The following is a 21,973-nucleotide window of genomic DNA, read 5'->3' as shown; positions in this document are numbered from 1 at the left end:
AGAAGTCCTGTCACAACTCCGGTCTCACTGATCGCCGCAGCTCCAATCATTGTGTCCCTTGGCGCAGGGTTCGGACCTTTTTCATTCCCCGGCTGGCCAGTCTAAGCCCAGTGGTAGACTCGATGTTGAGTAGTTGCAGTATGGCGCACGACTCTGACTGACTTTGCAACGATTATACCTTCAGTATAGGGAGGCCAACGTGTAGCGAGACTGGCAATAGAGTTCCATGGAAGCGCATCATCTGGCTCCTCGCCCAGTAGCCGCGTAAATGTCCTAGTCCCATCCTGGTTCTTGTAATTGATAGCATCGTCTAGCCTTACCAGAGCAACATCTGTGCCCGGGACCACATCTCCAACCAATCCAATTCTGTTTTGGAAGAAGAACTCCCTCATTCCTACAACTTCTCCGGGGCGAACAATACGCGCTGCCGTGGTCATCATATGTTGGTCCTTTTGGTCCTTGATGAGAACGCCACTAGATACATTGACTGCAAAGTGTGGTGTATTCCTTCTCCCTTTCGGGTTCCCAGTACCTTGGGAACCACGGACGCTCATTCCAGGGAATAGGGGTAGTTTGGGGACATTATCAGGCCACTGGCGATCGGTGAGCTGTCTTGAGTGCCAGTCGGACCATCGTTCGAGACCAGTATCTTCCACCGCCGTATAAGTAACTTCACAGCAAGCAATGTAGCCTGGAAGCTGGTTCGCCTTCGACTTCAAATTAATCTCCCGGCCTACGCTAACCACGATCTTTTGGTCCATGGTCAGCATGACCTCCATAACTTTCGGATAGGCTGGATGACTGGGAAACATCTCATTTACATCTCGAAGCATCGCTCGCAGCGAGGACTCCGGGAAAGGATCTTGGCGTACATCGATGTTGACGCAAATACGTAGGTCCGGGTTCCCAACAAATATCTCGGGGTTTGATGCTTGAGACTCGATATTTTGGAATGGTGAAGTCATTCCCTGGAACCTTTTTTTGAAGGCTACCCCTGATAGGTGTGAGGGAGAAGTCTTCTGGAGTCTTGAGTGTTATTGTAAATGGACGTCCATTGATTGTGAGAGGCCAAGGACGCGGGGGGAGGCTCTTGACGAAGAAACAATACCAGTAAGGGAAGCACTCCATATGTGTGACGCTTTGGAACATTGGGATCTCTTCCTCGCCGAAGACTGGCTTCAGATACTTTCCATCCGAGCCGAGCCTCATTGGATATGTAAAATGCTTGGGATTGATGTTGTTTAGGTCCATTATACTTGAATATGTGAGTATGGATTTGGTGTTTGTTTTCAATGGCTCAGATCATTCGCAGGATCAGAGACGCAGCTTTTAAGAGATGGCTCCTGACTCTTGGTTCCTTCTGTGGGTGTTCTGCTCCTCGTTTCTCCCTTCCCTTTACATTCTAATCTTGCCGGAACTTCTATCTGTTCGCTCTTGCTCTTTTTTTGAGGATTCGACTTGCAAGAACTCCCAGAAGCAGGAAAGGTTCTCTTCTTTTTTGGTTTAATTACAGGGACGGCAGATAATCAGACTCGAACACAATGGAACGATTACATGGTACATAGAGTACCTAGAAGCTGGTTCCAATGGAAGTTTCCGAGTTGCATCCTTCTAAACATTCTTGCCATTACAACGGTTGTTCAACTCATTGATAAGTACCTACCTACCTACGTTTCCTTACCCTATATGGCGAGACAGTTTCGGGACGTCTATGAGAAAGCACACGCTGCCATGGATGTTTTGGTCCAATGATTCAGGGTAGTCTACTGGACGTGTAGTTGAATCGGTCCTCTCCAGACACAAACAAAGACCTCCTCCAACCGGTTCAGGCCGATGCTTTCCACTGACAGACAACTCAGACCAAAGACCCCCAGGCCGGTCTCGTCCTTGGGAGAAAAATGCAACAAGCCCGATGGAGACATATTGAGCACGTCCCCTACGGTAGAGCAAAGAGAGGAGCCGGAAGACAAAAGTGAGGCAAAACTGTATCCATCCAATTGCACTGGTGTTGGTGTTGGTGTTGGTGGTGCCGTAGTCGCAGTTCAAATTTGTACTCCGGCGCCCAACCCGGCGGTCCGCTACGGATAGATCCCGTCTGGAGGTCAGTTCACCAATCGGAAGACCTGATCCATGCCCAGGTCCCGATATTTTGGACAAGGGCTCTGAAATTCTTTTTTTAAGGTGCAGATGCCATCCAACGGCCCTTGAACCCCCAGCTCAGTGAGTAAAAAATTAGAGACGGTCCGACTTATGGGGACGGGGAAACGCTGAGGGGATTCACTAATGCTGTTTAATGGACATCATACAAGGATTGTTTGAAGCGGCTGGACCCTTGGAAACAGCCGGTGCTTTAGCGTGTCAGTGTGAGTGATATGGACAGCCCGTCTTCGGGTGGTAAGCTGAGGGTGTCGGTCAAGTTGAGAGGAGACACCGGTAGACGCCGCTCAGCTGCAGAGATTTCAGTTCAGTTGTTATCAAACAGATAGCCAGATTAGTTGACCCATCACGCAACAGGAACAAAGGAATATGCTAGGCATGCCCTTTTGGTCATGCCATGTCCACGTCAGCCAGCTCAGTGCATCTGATGGTGCCCTGTAGGTGGTGAAGCTACTGCAGGTTGGCTTGAAAACAAATCGAAGACTACATCTCTTGTGCCTGGCCCTGGTGTGCTTACTGTCTGTGAGTGAGTGAGTGAGTGAGTGAGTGAGTGAGTGTGTGTGTGTGTGTGTGTGTGTGTGTGTGTGTGTGTGTGTGTGTGTGTGTGCCTGAACCCTTACAATCCAATGCAATACCGATACCCGAACAGAATCTGACAGGGCAGTACAGTGAATTGTTATCTCTAGGGGCATTATTCCCTGTCAGGGTGTCATAGAGATCCTGCAAGAGAGAAAGAAGCGAATATCACTGGGTGTGAATCCCAGACATACATGCGATTTACGTTCGATGACGGGATAATTGCGGCATATGTCTGGCACAATCGTGGATGTATGTATGCAGCCGACTTCAGCCAACTTCAGCCAGCCATTCAATCTCAGCTTTCTAGTACCAAAAGGTTCCATTGGCTTAGCTCACAATCGATACGTACAGTACCAGACTCATGGGACAGAATCCACTGTGAATAACAAACAAACTGTCATTCACGAGCATATCCCTTTAAGGAAAGGAAAGATTTGCAGTCAGGGGTATCAGTAAGTAGAGTTTGTTATTAAACTCGCTTTCGCGTAAACTGTCATGCCCCAAAACTATTCCCGATCGAATTGTCCGCTGCACCTTAGATCGAAAGGCGAACTGAGCTGCTGGAAAGAATTTTCGTACCAGGGTTCAAAACATCGGGCGAATAGAAATGAACCACAACTGGCACGGGTTTAACACCACCACCACGAACGATCCATTAGTAACTATCAGCTGTGATGGATGGTCTCAGTTATATCCATGACTATCAATCAATCACACTAGGAGTAATCTCGGAGGACCTCCTTGACGAAAAACTTGAGGAGGAAAAACAGAGATAGTCAGACATGGGATACCACAAGACCTCTCGGGATATCGAATAGGCGAAACTCTAGATGCTCCCAGATCCTGCAAGCGTCCACTCCTCCTCTCCAAAGAGCCAAGCTTTTGACGATCGTTGATAACGTCTTAGCCTAGCGTGCTCCTAGGGCAGGGGAGAGAGAGGCAGAGAGGCCATAGCAGCTTGAGCTGGAGGGTCACAACGGAGGAACCCTACGCTTTAGGCTTGGGTTTCGATATGGTTCTGTTTGGACTTTGTTGGCCTTTTTGCCTCCCGCTACAGGGGCGCCTCCGTTGATGGTGAGTGGTCCAGATGGTGATGGCCTCGCTTCACGAACGGCCGTGCCCTTGAAGGTTTGGAGCTTACGAAAGCCATCCCCGCGATAACCGGCCCCCGTAAAATTTCTGGGGTTGTTAGTTACCTTAGTGTCGTGTGGTGTGTTGGGGGAGGAGATTTGAACCAGTTGGAGCACTTGGTCCTGCAAAATGAGAGAGGAAAAAAGTCTAAACTGGTATAATGAATGCGGATGTGACCCTCTAATGTCACCATTTGGGGGATCGGGACCTGAAGAGGCTTGGAACTTGGGGAGGGCAAAAAAAAAAAAAAAAAAGAAAACGTCTGTTCGCGACCAGTGGCCCTTTGTTTGCCATGCCTCTATACCCGATTCTGGGAGGGAGTTATCCTATGAAGGAATTGAGCACCCTGGACGTGAATGAATGAAGCCAAAATGAGGCCGTTGATTGTGGATAGACACTCAGTGACTGGCGATGGTGATAGTTGACGCCTTAATTCGCCTCTTGCAACACAACATGCAGCGATTCCCACTTAACGACACCATTGAAACTCGATGACTGTGTTTTTCATGCCGTCTTCATCCGTCCAAGGACGCCGTGAGAGCCCGAACTCCACCTCCAACGTGGGGGAACGAGATGGGGAAAGCTCATGTCTCACAGCTATGGATGTAAAGTTAACGTTATCCACTGTAGACAAGCACCAAACACTAACAAAGGACTGTGCACAATGCATGTCCGAGGCTTGACGAGAATAACCGTGAGTAAGAGTTGGAGACCAATGTTTATTGTGACTCTGTCTCATCTCTCTCCATCATACCACGCCTACCCTACCTAGTTAAGGTAGTCAGAGCATCCGAGTTCCAGCTGCACCTGATCCGGTATTACACTAATAACTTCACGTCATGAGTACGGCATAGACATTTCTCACAAGCAACTGTACTCTATGTAAGCATGAGAGAAATCAGTGAGAGACAAATACACACACCCAATCGCCTGGGTCTCTTCCTGATACCGGCTTCCTACCCGGTTAATGGCATGTCTTGTCTCTCTGCCTACTCGGGTTGCACAACTTGGAGACAAGGAGCGGGACCTGCCTATATGCATTCATACACATATGAGGTGGTGCGCGTCATGATGGCTTAAAGACAAGGCGCTATTGAGCGTGAAAAAAAAAGAAAGGAAGAGCGCAGCTACCAACAAGAGAGGGCAAAGATCCAGGAATTGTTAGACATGTTGCCCTGCTTAAGTTCTTTTTCAACCCCTGGCCCAAGCTCGTGTTCCACAAAGTTTCTCGAAGCTCCAGAATCTCGATGTGATGAACACAGAGATAACAAATTACAGCTCAGCCATTCCAGGGTCGTTTGAGCCAGCCTCATGTACTTGGTTGTTCCTCGAGGGAGGATCATGAAACGGATCCATCAGCTTTTGGCAACCGAGGCGAGCATGCACATATCCGGAGACAATGATAGCTTGCCAGTGCCTAGGAGCTATGGCCATAACTATGCTCATATAACACGATATATTATCAATATCTCATTGAGTCCCTGAATCACGTATACCCCAAGTACCGCATAAGTGCAACATGATCTGCTAACACACAGCGTCTCGCCATCCAATCTTGTAGCACTTTTGTAACAACCACTCGTTTCTACTAAGCTTGTAAAGACTTGTCATAGATCAACACATCGGGGGACCGGGTATTGATAGGCTACGACATGTTTCGGTGCTCTTTCGAAGGATATCAAGCGCCTAAAAAAGCAACGACACTGTGATAGAAAACGTCTGTATGTATCTGCGCAAGACATAAGCACACGGCCCAGCAAAGGCGGTGGGGGCCATGCCTTGTCTAGCTGAAAGTTTGGAGACTGGAATAAGAAGCACGAAAAGACGCCATAATAAGCATGGGATAGTCAATACGGCCGTGCTGGACCGTACGAGACAGGCGTTCTGGGCTGACGTCCTATGTAGTCCCGGCTTGGTGGGCAACAAGACACCGCCTCCACCTACGCAGTAGCAAAACATGTGCAAAGGAATTCATGGCTTGGAGTCGCGAACGCGGTAGAACATGGTAATTCAGAGACATGGCTGCCCAAAGGGCGCCGCGGGTGTAAATGGTCGCACCCCTTCATCCTTCAGGTCTCAGACAGACGTGGGAGAAACCCGTCCATGTATTTCCCCATAGGCGAGATAACAGTATGTAGTCGTAGGGATCCAAATTTGCCTTTGAGATTATCCTCGGCTGGATGGCATTGACATGGCGCCTTTCCTGATGCAACACCATTGCCAGGCTTCGCATTGCACAACGAGACCCTGTTCAGAAGTCTCAGCAAGGCAATTGGTCTTTGTAAACACCACCGTTACAAATGGAAACTGAAGGGAGACAGTGTAAGACGGATTGACCCATAATAGCCGGATCTTCCGTTATTGGACGAGGCAGAGGCAGAGGCAGAGGGAGAATGCCGTCAGAAATTTGGCGCTGGAGCCTGAGTGAGGTACGTGTAAGCGTGTAAGTGAAATGCCGCTCGCTCGGCATAAACGATGATCCCCCAATCTGAAACGGGGACGTATGTGTCAACGTAACAGCCTATCGAATCGACGTTGGAATAGCCGACGGATCAAATCATATCAGCATGAAAAACAAGGCATCAACAGAGTTGCAGCATGTCGGAAATGGCTGTGGTTGTAGTCAATGGCACAGGCATTGGGCGAGTGAGTGAGCGAGTGGTGCAAGAGGCGTTGAGACGTCCACTCGGCCTTTGAGCCGCAGTTGCTGATGGTGGGCATGATTCCACGTGGTGTAACCACACCAGAGGTACCTGGATGTTTCCTGATCCTGGCATCAGATACAGAACAAAGGGCGTTTGCCTTGGAGACAACTCGGGGATGAAGATGAGGGATAAAGAAAGGGTGTTGGTATAGTCTGATGTCGTGTTGACGAGCTGTGAGAACTCCCTTGCTTGCACGGATAGAGGCTGATTCATACTCTCTTGTTTGACTTCAGGACGATATCCTCTTTTGGCCAGAGGCATGTGTATCGCGTTGCACAACGACTGACATGGATGCTAACGTATCACAGCCGCCCTGCCTTTGTCACACCTCAACCGCTGACACGACAGGGACCCGGACCAAGCGACGAACCGGAAGCCGTTGAACAAGAACAAGATGAAAAAATTTCTTTTCTCTTGGTGAGACCTTGATTGGAAGTGGCTCGCTGACTTGGTCATGGAATGTGAAGAGAGCAGAAAAGAATACAGAGGCCATTGTTTTGTTTCTAAAACATCAGCCTATGTTACCCTGTCATGACGATTATGATAAACATGCTGAAGAGCCGCAGAGACAAAGAATGCCGAGATGATACCCGGGACGTTCTGGGAGCTTAATTGGCCGAGACGCTTGAAATAAAAAGCAAAAACAAAATGCTCAAGACATTGAGATCCAAGGGTACTGGTCAATATCGACAGTTGTGCAAATGCCGTGCTTTGGCGGTACCAAAGTCCATTGTGCGTGCTCCAAAGCAGAGCAAAGTAATGCAAAGCCACGATGGATACTCTGCAACCTTGCATTTTCTTTGTATGAGTTAGAGCCATCCCTCACTTCAATTCGACTTACACAGGCTCCATCCAAATGACAAGATGGAATTGACACGCCTAGCGGAGCAGGCCGAAACAACCATGATCAAGGACCAAAGTATTTGATGTGATAATTATGATGTCCCTTGAACCAAGCAAGGCACAATGGAGCAAGCAAGGGTTGAACCTGAATTGGCGCGAGCCGACGTCACATAGAAAGAGGTGTGAGTTTCCGGCAGCACAAGCAACACAACACAACACAACACACAGCGCATCTCATCCATTCACGGCGCGACGCAACCTCCGGCCCGAGCCCGCCGATCAAAAGAGAAGTTTTCCTTCCCAGGGTCAGGCATGATAGCCAGGCACAGACAGGTACAGGGTTTCGACATGTCCAGAGTAGAGAGTACACAGGCTGCCACGTAGTCTAAGGCATCAGGGTCAGGTACCAAGGACGGAGGAAAGGCAAAACACCCCCTCTAAGCGTTGGTTCTTAGAGGAGATCGGATCGAGATGGAAATACAGTAGAGTCGAATGCAAGTGCCAAAAGGTTAGCACATACCAACCAAAGGCACAGCCTGACTAAGATTGTGAGAATGATGTGTTGTAGAGTGAAGCATGAAAATGACCCCATACTCCCGAAACAGCCCACATTGCTCCATATTATGCTACTTCCATACTTGTTATTGATTCTGATGCAGACAGAGCAGAGCAGAGCAAAGCAAGCCCGGGTGAGATGCCGGAATCTTGGGGTTTCACTGCCGGACCAAGCGAGCGAGAGGAACCGTACCGTACAGTACAGTCAATGGATGGCTATGGATGGACGCATTGTTTCGCCATCTGCCGAGAAACCCCCAATTTCACCACAAAACAGCTCATCCATCATCCCGCCCAGCATCGGATATCACAGGATAATGGGCAGACAGAAGAACCAGAGTGGGCTACCTTGCTTCTCGTATCTGTATCTGTATCTTCTTTTTTTACACCTTTAGCGTCAGATCCCCCCCCCCCCCCCCCCCCCCCCAGACACGAGACTGGAAAAGCTGGAGACTGCTGCATGCTTTGCCCTGAAAATTTGAAGTGCAAATCTCACGATGACCGGACCCTGCCGAAGAAATGATGTCGATCTGAGCCGACCAATGCAAATCCCGGTACGTACCCGTCTATTTCCAAGTTCAAACAAGACAAGTTATGCGCCATGTCCATTTTGGTTGGAAGATGCAAATCTTCAAGATGCCCTTGCAGAGCTTTTGGTTGGATCTTCTACACGCCCTGACGCCCTTCAATTTCACCAACAACAAAACAGAACAAAGAGATGTGAAAATTTTCTCAATATTGGGTTGGCTGATTGTTTGTTTCAGGGTCATAGCTCTTGGGTCCCCTAATTGTAAAACAAAACCCCCCCAAAAGCGCAGACGTGATCAATGCCAATCCACCATAAAACTTTCCCTTATTGCACACGTGCGAGGGTCCGTTGCTAGCTCAGATCATCAAATTCAGTTGAGAATCGCCGATGAAGATGGAGGATGCGCTGGCAGAGCGAGCCAGGCGTTATTGAGTCTCCATACCTAAGCCTAAGCCTTGGGGCTAAGTTGATTCACGGCCCGCAATGATCATGACGTTCAGAGACCAATTGACCGACCCCCTTTGCTCCATTTGGGCCCGTATCGTACATAGGTAGTTACTGTCTGTACCTTTCTAGTGACCGGGCTTTCGGGAAGCTAAAATCTTTGTTCAATGTCACTGGGTAGACTCTTAGGTGGCAGGTGACAAAATGATAGGGCTTCATCTCTTCTAAAGATAGACCAGGTGTGCTCAAGTCATCTTGTCAGCCTCTAGCTCTCGGCTTGACTTGGGCTAAAGTCTGATAAGTAAGTGTTGGAGGAAAAACCTTTCCGTGCTTTATCGGCCCAAGCCTCCTCTATCTCATATCGCTCGCTCCCTTATCCCTATCAAGGGGCATGATGGTTGCATGAACGGAATCCCCAGGGGGCAACTTGATGAGAGAGGTCGGCTACTACCTACCAAGCGGGTGTATCGTAGAGTTTACTCTAGTACTGTACTTAGCTTCAACGAATCGACTTGGCTTACGATATCACAACAATGGGCAACTTCGGGTGCAAATATGACGATACGTACTCTTTTTTCATTTTCGTGGTGGCATCATGTTAACAGCAACAGGCGAGCACGTTTCGGGTTCCAAAACAAGCTCTGACTGAACTTTGCCTTTTTGACTTTTGAGCCGCATGACACCCAAATTGCGAATCTCGGTTTCATGAGGCCCCGTTCATCGGCGAGGCGAAAAACAGAAATCATGCTAATTGACATCCACGAGGACGTTGAATCTTTGAGATTGTTAGTCAGGCTGTCTCCATAAACAAGCGGGTTATGGCCGGCCATCGGAGCTGTTATGGCTCACACAGCAATTAGTAGTAGTAGTCCCGGCCAAGCTTTCACTTCGAGTCTGGGGAACGGAGCTGAAAGCGGCTCTTAGGCTAGTTTGCAGTATTGTCTTCTGACTTTTGCAAATCTTTCTTTGCTGTTACTCAGCCATTAGACCTTGTCTGGAACTACCGGAGGACAACCCTTGCCCTTCGCTGCGCGCGCGCATCCGTCTAATGGTAACTTAACTTAGTTGTAGAATTTTAGCTTCGACGATGGTAACAGATTTCAATGCCGCCGAAACCTCGATCCTCCTTGCTTAACTGTTTAACATTGGGACACGTGGAGCCGAAATTGCTGAGTCACTACAGATGAAAAGTCGATCCATCCCAGTCTCTCTCCCTGGCGGTGACTGTGAACTTGGTCGTAAAACCCCGAGAAAAGCAATTCTACCCACATGGTGTCAATGTGTTGTGCCTATGTATGAGACTAATAATACCCGCCGATTATGCAATTCAAGTTGGGTTGACACTCGAGGGAAAGCAGACGAAACACGGAGAGTTATGCACACTCATACTTTAGAGACTTGGCTTGCTTTGTGTGGAGGGAGAAAAAAAATCTCTTTTGGCTATACTATGCTATGGTATCCAATGATGTGCTATGCTGTGCAGTGTAGTGCAGTCTTCCGCAGTTCCTGTCAATGCCCAGTGCCCCGTAGTCAAAAAGCGCAGTTATACCTCCCAATAGAATAATCCATCGACCGGCTTCTTGCCTGGTCGGTCCTGTACGCCAGACCCAAATGTCCCCAGCCGTTCGTATCCCGGTATCATGATAAACCTCCCGTGCTCCCGTAATCCATGTTCTGAAACTTGATATGATATCAACCCGCCCTGTATTTGATACAAGATACCGATGGACAAATAAACCGCCCAAGATTGTCCCACCAAATATTGGTTGAGACGGAAAGAAATCGTGATGGGTCGATGTAAAAATAAACTTTTTTTTAATGCAGTGCTCCGGTGTAATGCCCGTCTTTGTTACAAACAAATTCTTCGATAAAGATAAAAGGAAAAAGGCGTGAAGTATGAGTTGAGGTTTCGTTGATGCGTTTGATGTTGTAGATGTTGAATGAGTTGCGTGATGATATGTTTTTAGATGGTGTTTAGAGGTGAGGTTGCATGTGTGTGAGTTATGTCGTTGTGGTATCGTGCTTAGTATGAGCGCCTTCGCTGGGTCCTCACATTGTCGAAGGACACTGCGTATGCTCGGAGTTCCTTCCTCGCTTTGTCTGACAGTTGGCTTGACTCTCCTGTTGTTGAGGTACTTTGCATGGAGCAGAGGCTGCTGTGGGAGCTCGAGGGAGTGAGGGATCGGATAGTTGACTGCTCAGTGCCGTAAGGCTTGAAAGTAGTTTGGCTCATGTGCCTTGATCCGTATGGCTTTGCGTTAGAGAAATCGTAGGCGGGGGACAGGTAGAAGCCCGAGCTGGAGGATTTCGATGACCATTGGCAAGGAGGAGAAGCGAGACCGGGCGAGCTGGCTTGAGAGCTTGTTGTTGAGGTCTTCTCGAAGTCGGCCAGTCTGCAAGACTCGGAACAGTAGGCATCAGTTGATGATTGGACCTGCTTGTCGCAAGCGAGGCAGAAGGAGTGAGCCCAAGAATCACAGTCCATGGCTGCGGTGGTGTATGTGGTTGATGAGAAGGAAGAGTGGTTGGTGTGTGAAGGGAGCAACCCAAGAGGCAAGAGAAGTGAAATCTCCTTTATATCCAAGTGATGTCGAGCAAGATCAATAGTTCAAGATGGAGAAGAAGCAATTGAAAGGATTGCGAAGTGAAAGAGTCGAGATGATGGTGGAGGAGATCAGAGGTCAAGAGGTTCGAGGGGAAGGGTTATGTATATTCTTGGTCAGTGGCCCAGGCACAGCCTTGGTCGATGATCAGTTGCACGACCAGGATGGCGCTAGAGGTACATTGCCTAGGAATTCGTGGAGGAGGGTACCAAGGCACCTAGGCACACCACTGCTTCATCGATACGTACTTGTCTTGGTGGAGTTTTGCAGACAGGTGGGGGCGCCTTGCCGCTCTCAATGCCCTGCAGCAAAGATGTTAGTGCAAGCAAAGATCCAATAGAAGAAGCACGTTCAGGAAAAATTGGTCCACCATGGGCTCTGATGGGACGCCCGCCGGGTGTGGGTTGCTCTCGTTTCAACTGGGTGTGTGATGAAGGTCTAGGCACACCTGGGTGTCTCATCCTGAGGGAGTGTTGGAGAGGGAGTGCCAGCAATAGCAAGAGGAGTGGAGATCCATGCAGAGATCAAAGAGGTGCCCGTCCCTTCCAGTGAGCTCTCACTTCTGTAGGCTGTAGGCTGTAGGCTACAGAGGACAAGACAAGCCTCCAAGACCAAAGAACCAGACGACCCAAGACATTCAAACACCAGACACAGGCGTGTGATTCTGCTGGAGACATTGGCTGGCTGACTTGACTGTGTCTGCTCTTCCCTGCCTGCGTTTCCCGAATTTGCCAAGGAAGGCTACGAGATTGCGATGGATAAACGAAAATTTTTCGATGATTCAATTATGCTCAGTTCATGCCCACGAGAGCAATCACCCATATTGAGCTTCGATGAGGTGACTCAGATGGGTTTCCAACGGGGGCCTTGAGGGTCCCGGATGGCACCGTGAGGGCATCAGCCGAGATTTTTCGCTGGGGACTGAGCTGATGAACAGACTCAGCACGATAGCGACACCGGAGGTGGGCAGTGGGCTGTTGCTCGCCTCTGTTTTCCGTCACCTACCGTGCAATTCTGCACGGTTCTGCCCGCTTGCTGGAGCTTTCGGAGTGCCCCAAGTGCCCCCTCTCCCCGCAAGACGAAAGGTGATTGTGCTGCACAAAGGGTGTTGGACCCCCGTGCCCTCCGCCCTCAGTGGTGTGAGGCCTGTTCGACAGTGGTCTGCTTCCAAGTCGACCATCGTAAATTCACTTCTTGATGGGATTTCATTGCTGGCATTCTGTTTTGACCCAGTGACCACCCCGCTCATGAATGGTCAATGGATGATATTCGTGATCACAGTCGAGTCTGGGGAGGGGGATACAAGCGAGTTGATGCACTCTCCCTGTTTGTCTCTTACTCGTACATACTGTATTATGCTGCTTCATGCTGCTTCTGCTGTAAGCTGCTGCTATGTGCTGCGGCGTAGTGCAATCTATTTGGCGCTTGTATGCTTCCCAATGCTTCAAAACGGACTCTACCACAGCGACCCACAGGAATGGGACCGACTATAAAAGTGCCCGCCCCTTGGGAAGGGAATGACTGGCCTAGCTGGCCCAGGAGAATAAAGGCCTCAGGCAGGAACCCAGTAGCTGTGCGCCCGCAAGAGAAACGCAATGAGCTTAGTGCCAATGATCTAAGCCCGTCAAGGTATAGCGTCTCCAGTGCCCCTCTTCCCCACATCCTTGCTGCCGTCTCCCATCTCCATTTCTCTCCACTTTAGCTGCTTCACTTCACTTCACATCTTTCTCCACCTGAAGCACGCAAAATAACCACTAACATTGACAACGTGCTCTTTGAGTTCTGCTCTCCTTTCAGGGTCATAAGGGTCAATCAATCTAGTCTTGTCAATCTCAACAACTTAGCAGCTCGTTAGCAATGGCTAGTTCCTGTCGCGACTCCGCAACAGGAGGATTTAAGATATCGATGCTCGAATACGTTGCACAATGGGCGAATAGTATGAAAGCACAGACACGGCATAGATTCATTCATACAAACTCGAACTTTCTGTGCCGTTCAGTTAATGCTACAGTTCATAACCAGACATTACACATTGAACCACATGACTAGGATCTTCCTGACGCCATAGAGAGCAGCCAAAGCAACCTCGACCAAGAACTAAGCAGACGCGCAATCGAACTTTGTGAGACGCTCGAAACGCTTGATGCGACAGGGAGTGAGAGTGACGCCATCTGGTAACGAATTGCATGTTGATGCCTTCGAAGAGTGCGCCAGGCATGTATGGAACCAAGGTCAGCTTCCTGAATGGGCGTTCTGAACAGCAATCGACCATTCAGAGCCCTCCACCGGGTTTACGGATGCTGTCATTTCTTCAGTATCCGTACCATTGAACAACAGTTTCGACTGCCGCTCTCCCACGATCAACCTTCTGTGTTCTACATGAAGTGCATCACACCATTGGCCCAGATCTTGCACCTTGATAGCCAATCAGCCAATGGCCATCAAGCTCCTATCAACCGTAATGGTTCAGTGTCGCCATCATACCTTGAGGAGGCGACCGTTGCTGAAACCAGCAACCTTAATCAATAATCTTGGGTTACAATGGAACAACCACAATTACAATCCGCGCAGCTCGCCACCAGAGCATTCATTTCAAGGGTTGGTCTCGGCCGTGACCTGGCCAACAATAGAAGATCTACTGCACTGTACCCTTGATTTTTCGCTGTATATTCTACAAAGGAGTATAAGATTCTTCATATCATCGCCACAAGCCACCATGGGCTGGTCTCGACGAGGTTCGTGAGGCTCTTTACATTTCTAAAATGCCAGACTGTTGTCGTGCAGCAGAGTATCAGAGCACAAACTACTTGCCTCGAGGAATGACACCAAGGATGATATGTGCACCTCAATGGATGCACAAGGGCATCATGAAGGACAGACCAACCGCCATGCACTTACTGTATGGCATTACGATCTTGCCCTGCTGTGCGCATCTTTTCTCTTTTTCTCAGTTTTAGAGCATGCCCACAGCCCTGCCGTCCATGAATTAGCGCTTGTGTCAGTTGAAGCGTCGATGACCTGAAGGAGCTTTTGGGCGCTGCGAGTCAAACCAGCCTGTGCGCTCAGCGTCTTACCCCAGGTTCACCGGGAATTGCAGCAGAGCGGGAGAGAAATTGACAATGGCCGGCCACCTATCGTGATCATCAACTAACACCAGCATTCAGAGCCATGTCTAGTGGAGGAAAGAAAACTCGGGACCTCGATCATGGATGACAAAAATACTTAGGTAACTTAGCACAGGCCTAAGCACTTATCTTACTTGATTTATTTTGACAGTCCATATCAAGGTACGAGGTTTTCTTGCTCTCCGAAGCATGCGTCGCTGATCTCTTGGACTTCTCAGTAAAGCCATTCCTCTTTTGATCATACCTGCTTCTGGGGGCCGATACAGCAAGGGGCTCGGAGCGAATCATTCTCTACCATTGATCTGCACTCCATCCAACTGCATCCCCGTCCTGTTTCTGCCGCCTGACCACTTATTCCAACCTCTTTGAAAACAACAAGGTCGCATCGTCGTCTATCACGCCCATTTCGCTGCTCTTAGTCCGTAGTCTCTGGCACTAGCGGGTCAATACTGCCTCTGGGGTGCATGTCGTCAATATTGGTTCCCTTCGAGGTAAGTTTGACAAGACGCCAGTACTATTCCCCGGATTCTTGTGGAATCAGCGACGCCGGGGCCTGGTCGAAGATAGCAAACATGCATAATCTTTCAGTGATACATTGCGTATCCTGCACTCTCTGAAACACGCCTGGCTGGGTCTTACTGTCAAGTCTTATCTAACAACGTTTCGAGGCAGTTTTGACATATCCACCAATCCGACGTATTGAAGACGCAATCGAACGCGATATGCTTAGAATATTGCCTCTTAATCGCCTGTCGAGAGATAATGGCTTTATTGTTCGCCAATCAACAATTTTACTCGGCATGTCGCGGCAATTGTGCTAGTTAGGTTTCATTCGGGCTTTCAAGACCACCTCAATCAAGGTTTCTGCCAATGGCTATAATTTCTACGATGCTATGGAGTATGTACAGCAACTTTGCTACCCGAAAGACCAAGGTGCATTTTTGAGGAGCTGTGAAGATTCACGGCCGAATCAAAAGTTCACACAACAGCGCTGATCTCACGATATGTCCACAGCGCATGGACGATCAATCGCGGCGATGACACCTGAAGATATACGGACTATTGCAGTCAAAGTCTTGCATATGTATGTATGTATTAGTTAATGACCGAGGTAAAGTACATACGGCCCCCACTCAATTGAGTGAATATCCATTGTCCAGATAACTCGGGTTGCATCTGTCGTCACTTGAGCGCCCGCAGCTGCATCAACCAAGATATGGCGCATATGAGGCAGATTCATCACGCAAGCAAGTCTCCATCGTACCTTTTTGATAAGATAAACAGCCGAAGGGTCCCCCCACGATTTCATCAGCTCGTCCGAGATTAGCAGTGCCTGCTGTTAGCTCGTCGGACAGAGCGACCAGATTGGAAGTTGATCCATGGATTTGGTCTTCGGACACGGTTCCAGCCGTCCAGCCCGCAGCCAGGTCATGAACTCTATTAACCAAACTTTCCGGTCTAGAACGGTGAGCTTTCCTTAATTGAGCACAGAATTTTGTCGGCAGCCGTCGACCCCGAGAATTATCGAGTACGAAAGGTTTTCGCCGTTGGGTTACTGCGTACCCTGCGCCGTGCTCATACATGGGGGCATCAGGAACCACAAACAATGCCCTAAAGCTAACGGACGGGGGACGAGGCTCGAGGCTCGAGGCACTGGCCACGCGGGAGCCAGGGAACTCTTTTATCCGCTAACTCAAAGGACTCGAGTTGTAAAAGTTCATATCCTCCAATCTTATTTGGGAGTTGATCCGTAATAGCACGTGTATGGACAGTCAACAGGTCTGCGGGAAGCCCGGTTCACTCCTTGCAATTCACCCATCTGTGGGAGTAGACACACAGTTGCAACATAATGGCCGCAGCGAAAGATTTCGTTACCAATCTCACATCTCAGCAGCTGCCTCGTGTAAGCGAACCGCTGGGTAAAGAGCCAGCCTCATCCGAAAGCTGCATTCTTCTCGTCGATTCGCTCAAGGCTGCAGGTCAGCAATCCCAAATGAGATTAACTCGCAGAAGCAGAATCAATATATTTCCGTGTTGGGGGTTTGTGGCGTTCACGGTCATCCCAAATCGAGGAGCTGCACAGCTTCAGCTGCAGTCCTGTCCAACCATTCAAGACTTGTAGAGTCACATCGAGCCCCAGTCCAGGATGAGCACTTACAAGTTGGTGCAACACATCAACAGAGCAGATGAACCATCTCAGCTGGGGGGTTCGAGCTGTTGCAAGGATTCTGAACTCCAATTGAGAAAAAATGAAGATTGGCGTGGTCTGGTGGTGCTGTTTATGGTGGGCTCACCGATCACCTCACCCTCCAACCAGGCTGCCCAAGCTCTCTGGTAGGTGCTCGTGGTCTTGGTCTACCAGCCCCTATTTCCAGCGAAGTCCGTGCAAAGAGCAGTGGCGGGATCTAAGTGAGACTTGGACAAAGGTCTAGCCAAGCCGCAGACAATCTGCGCACAATGAAGCTCACGAAGTGCAAGAACAATTAATTTCGTTGCCGCTGTTCCTCGATCGCTGCGCCCAGTTCAGCTGCGCTACAGGTACTCGATCGACGAAAAAGAAACTACTAGCAGATCGCCCGCCTGGGATGACGCGAGCACCGTACATAGACGGCGGTATCTTCAAGGGTCCAAGAGCTTGGACAAAAGGCTAGCAGGCCACGGTGGTCGTAAACGCCAGCAAAGATTACTATTCTTCACCAGGGAAAGGTTTTCCTGACAAGCTGAGGAGTTGCGAGATTGTACTTACTGATGCATGCCGGCTTGAGTCGGTCGTAGCATCTGTTGAGTATCACCATTTTGTGCTGTACCGGGAAGCTCTGTGCCTTGCAGCATCAACAGCGGATAGGCTTCGGGTACATCCACCGAGTTTCTCATGCAGGTCAACTTTATGGGAACCTGAGAGGCAACCAACAAACGCACCCAGCCAGCCGCATTCAGGAATTGGGCGATAAGACCCAAAGAGGCATTCTTTGGGTGTGGTGTGGTCTGACTGGAGTGGTTGCCTCGTGCCCAATGGCCAGGTGAGTGAGCCATCTTATTCGTCAGATAACCACTATGATCTGACAAGATTGAGATTCAAGGAGATATTGAAAATTTTCTCGATCCCGGACTTTCAGTCCCCTGAGCCATTGTCGCTAGGGAATAGCACGGCGAATCCCTTACTCTCCACCAAAGCCTGACAGGATACCTGATCCTATGGGTATCGTTAACCACCCATTGACAGTGCCAAGAGATATCCCCAGAGTTGATTGTAGGTTGAAAGCGGGTGCATCAGCCTAGGACGTCAAGGCTCCTTGACAGGCACTGGGTCCTGGGTGACAAAAATAGTCTGAACCTGGTCAGTCTGCCAAGTTGGGCATGATCTACAAAAGCCTATCGCTACGTACCTTGCCGTGCGAGGTTAGAGGCTGGGCTAAAACTGCTAGAGGGCTGTTTAACGGCACACCTTTGACTGGCTGCGTAGGGCTCAAGGCTCAGACTTGCTCGAGGCTCGACAGAGGGGCCGTGGCTCCCCGTGTGCAATTTTTTATGGTTGCTTTTTTCTACGGGTGTCCCTTTTTGCAGTTTGGAGCTGCTGAGAGACTTGTACCAGAAGGTGAAAGCGCTGTCTGAGAATGCCAAGCTTCATTTCATTGAGACTGGGGACGGAGAATGAGATGACCAGATCGGCCGATTGCTTGCATGACGACATGAACTTTTCTTTTCCTTTGGTTTCTGTCTTCCCTGTTCTGTCGCTTTGTTGGGGCCCAGACTCGAGCAAGGGCTTGAAGATCAGTCCTCGTGAGCTGATGCCATCGTGAGATTGGGTTGTGCAATGAGATCGGATTCCACTGGAGTGGAGTCCCAAAGCTTTTTTTTACTATTCGACTTTTTCTCTTTTCGCCTTGGTTCTGTTTTTGACGATGGCGACGTTTTTTTTTTAACACTATTTCGTCATTTTTTGCTTCATTCTTTGTTTGAAGTTTTGTGGATTAGCTCATCAGGACACTATTAAGGTCGTTGACACAACGACTCTTGATCGATCGGACTAATAATATGCTGTTCTCCTTGCAACATCACCAGCACCAGCACCAGCACCAGCACGTTTTGAGAAATGGCGCGTGTCGAGATGTTTCGTTCCTTGCAGCAGCTGTCATGTCACTCGTTTGAGACTGTGTCTATGTCTGTGACTGTGACTGTCTATCCGTGACTCTTTGAGAGGTGGAGTTTCTTCACTACGAGACGCGACCTTGACCTGACCTTGACCTTGACCCTGACCTTGGACCTTGATTTAGCAGCCGCTCTCGCTCAGGTCCGAAGAAGCCGCCTGCACCTCTCTTCCCGCAAGGGGTGTGCGTTTACATGGGCTTTTGATTGGCTCACAGGCCGCTTCAAGTGCCGTGTCATTCGAAGATTGGTTGCATGGACCATGAAGGGCTTCATGATATTGACGGACCCTGGCCGACCCAAGGATACTCTCACTGAGATGAAGAAAAAGTTTTCATCTCCTAGTTTGATTGTCTTATTTCCAGGTTTTGTTATGAAATCTGTATCAGTAGACCTCCTTGTTGTACCATGTGGTTCTTGGACTCTGCCCTGCTGACGTTGGCCCTAAAAGTTGAGTCATGAGAAACATCCAGAAGGTCTGTCTCAGAGGGAGAAATTCAATGGTTGTCTAAGGGCAAGCATTCCACTCATCGTGTCCATCAGTGACATTCTGATACATACATAATCGACAAAGGTCGCCAAGGTCACATCGCTGAAAGATTTACATTTGACCCCTGACATAACAGAGCAAAAAATGGTAACATCCATATCCTCGCTTCGGCAGGCAAAGTTAAAGCAAGGACAGAAGACTCCGAGTCCGAACTCCTGCTCCTATTCCTAATGCGACATACAAAAGTCTGGGGTTAATGTCAGGTCTGCACTCTGCAGTGAGCCGCATGCTTTGCTCCCTGACGTCGTTCTTTGACCGAGAGTCTCGAGTTTGGTCAGCAACTCAACTAAGTCAACTCAAGCGAGATGGAACAGTCCTGGTAAACTCGCCAAGGACTTGACCTATCATTTACAAAACCTCCGTTGACCCTCGCTTGCAGAACATCCCTTGCGTCGGAGTTGAAGTTTTCAACGCCGACACGTTTTTCAGAGACATTCTCAAGCAGGGACCACATGGTGTCTCCAGTATTCAACAACGGTTCTGCGATGTTTTTTTTTTGTTTTTTTAATTGCTTTGTCGCCTCCCTCAACGTCTTTGGTGTTGGCCTGGCCTGGAGCGTTGCATCGTGCCTTGTCTTTGCCTGTTTGCTGACTAGACAGATCTGACATATCACATTCAACGTGCGTTCCCCGCATTCTTTGTGTCTCTAATGACAAGGGTTGTTAATCTTCGGCTGGAGCAAATTTGCATGATGAGCAGGAGGGAGCTTGTCAGCGTCAGGGCCCGTGGTGCCACGCTGCCATCTACTGCAGGTTCTACTGCAACGAGCAAGGATGTGTGCTCTTCTGGCCATTGCTGTACAGTTGCGTAGGGGCACAGGCACAGTCTTGACAGTCACCTAGTTACACCCTCAACTTTTTCGAGTGAAAGGGTCTTGTCCAAGGGGGAGGGAAAGAAAACGGGATTGGATACTGGCATATTGGCCACCCAATCTCTTGACAAACAAAAACATTTTTACGTCGCAGGGCATACAATTCATATTACTAGGCCCCCCGGACTGTTAAGTCTGTGCGATGCCAGGCCAGGTGCCTCCTTAAGCCCCCAATCCCAAGGCCTGGGGCAAAACACATAATTGCAAATTTCTACAGCATCAAGTTGCTGCAGCTGCATGTTTTTGGACAAAAAAGTAAGCTCGCCTTCGTGGCTTATCAGGGAGGGGGGCTTGGGGTTGCCGTGTAATCCCCGTTCCTGCGCTGAGTGGTCACCGGGGGCCATGGGGTTACACTATGAGTCTGGGCCATCATGAAGCATTGCGTCTGCATTCAATGAGAAGAAGGAGAGGAGCATAATCGACAGGCCTGCGTCGGGACCATCGAAGATCCGCTTCGGCCGCCCTCGCTTGGAGGCACAGCGGGTGCTGGCGGCTCAAATGGGAGAGACACAGACTCTGAGTTGTACGTACAGTATATACGAAAAGCCAGTCCATGAAAGAACCTGACTTGTCAGGTTGTACAACAAACATGAGCTTTTTACTCCTCCCAGGGAGGGACAGAAACAGGCGTGTGTGGCAAGACTCAGGCAGCCTCAACTCAATGGGTGATTGATTGCGAGGGGGCGAGTCGAAGTTTGCATACCGTTGCGTTGCATCGCAGTCGACCAGGTTCTCTCGTCTATCAGAGAAGTTTTCTTTTCTTTGTGGTGTTGTCCATCTTGAGATTCAACCCCCATTTGCTATGCAGCTCTGCCAGCTGAGATCGCCACGAGGTCGCATTTTATTGTACGCAACAATTTTACAAAGCCAGCCAATCACGCCTGAGCAACCCCAGACCTGTGCTGCGCCCCTAGACGTGGGGAACTCTAACGTTTGTTGAAATGTTGGAGAGAGAGAAAGGAGGAGAAGGGTGCTGAAAAATGACAAAAGAGACTGGCCGTGTTGCTTTGCATGATATGAACTGCGGGGCGCTTCCGTGCCGTCCTGTAGCTGTGTCTCTAGTTGCAGAGTTGCGGCTGGCTACAGTACGAGAGTCAATGCTGGGTGTCCATTGTTCAACACCCATTCTCGAGTTTACCTGTCATATTGTTCGGCCTTTGACCCCTACTATGAGTGGTATGATGCTTAACCAAAAGAGGCCGTCACGGCGTGTCATGTTGCACCAAGAGCTCTCGCTTTCTCTCACTTATCACAGACGACACTAGCGCTCTCGCTAGACGATGAACCCCGTCGCTCTCAACCTCGCTTCGTGGTTTGACTAATTACCCCGGATTTCTCCAGGCTTGGACTCGGCTTCGTCGGTGGCTTCACGGAGCAAGCGGCTACGCCGTGAAAAGGATGACAAACCTTCTACCGTATTGCGTTGGACAGATGCTCCATTCTTTGTTCGTCACAGCAAGCGCTCGCACTAGAGATGGTTAAGATTGTAACAGTACCATGGCCATGGAAAAGAAACCTTCCCGAGCCGTGCCTTTGCAGCCGTCAGTTGAAGGTCTAGACGTATTCAACATCAGCCACTAACTTGCAAACACGACGATTCTGTATGTGTGTGTGTGTTGGTGGCAGTGTTGTCATGAAGATCCGAGGGCTTGGGCCAGGCTCTCTGACGACATTTTCTTTGAGGCTCCTGTACGTTATGGGATCGTCTTGCATGAGGGAGATTATCACCAGCCAT

At 49.4% G+C, this 21,973-nt stretch overlaps 3 protein-coding genes across 3 annotated transcripts; all 3 read right to left on the bottom strand.

Annotated features, from left to right (window-relative positions):
* Window positions 1–101: 101 nt before the first annotated feature.
* FMAN_05858 (uncharacterized protein) lies at window positions 102–1,209 on the bottom strand (the record flags this gene model as incomplete). Its single annotated transcript, XM_041827434.1, has 2 exons — window positions 102–994; window positions 1,050–1,209. 2 exons carry the CDS (start codon window positions 1,207–1,209, stop codon window positions 102–104), a joined length of 1,053 nt encoding a protein of 350 aa, XP_041678397.1.
* Window positions 1,210–10,966: 9,757 nt separating this feature from the next.
* Window positions 10,967–11,428, bottom strand: FMAN_05859 (uncharacterized protein; the record flags this gene model as incomplete). Its single annotated transcript, XM_041827433.1, has 1 exon — window positions 10,967–11,428. One exon carries the CDS (start codon window positions 11,426–11,428, stop codon window positions 10,967–10,969), a length of 462 nt encoding a protein of 153 aa, XP_041678396.1.
* Window positions 11,429–17,026: 5,598 nt separating this feature from the next.
* Window positions 17,027–17,704, bottom strand: FMAN_05860 (uncharacterized protein; the record flags this gene model as incomplete). The annotated part of the gene is made up of 2 exons (XM_041827432.1): window positions 17,027–17,183; window positions 17,418–17,704. The coding sequence occupies 2 exons, from the start codon at window positions 17,702–17,704 to the stop codon at window positions 17,027–17,029; spliced, it is 444 nt and encodes a 147-aa protein (XP_041678395.1).
* Window positions 17,705–21,973: the final 4,269 nt, after the last annotated feature.

Source organism: Fusarium mangiferae (genome assembly GCF_900044065.1).
Source record: "Fusarium mangiferae strain MRC7560 genome assembly, contig: FMAN_scaffold002, whole genome shotgun sequence".
In the NCBI taxonomy this organism is placed as follows: domain Eukaryota; kingdom Fungi; phylum Ascomycota; class Sordariomycetes; order Hypocreales; family Nectriaceae; genus Fusarium; species Fusarium mangiferae.
The sequence above is the reverse complement of the archived record's forward strand: the minus strand, read 5'-3'. Positions and strand labels throughout refer to the sequence as shown.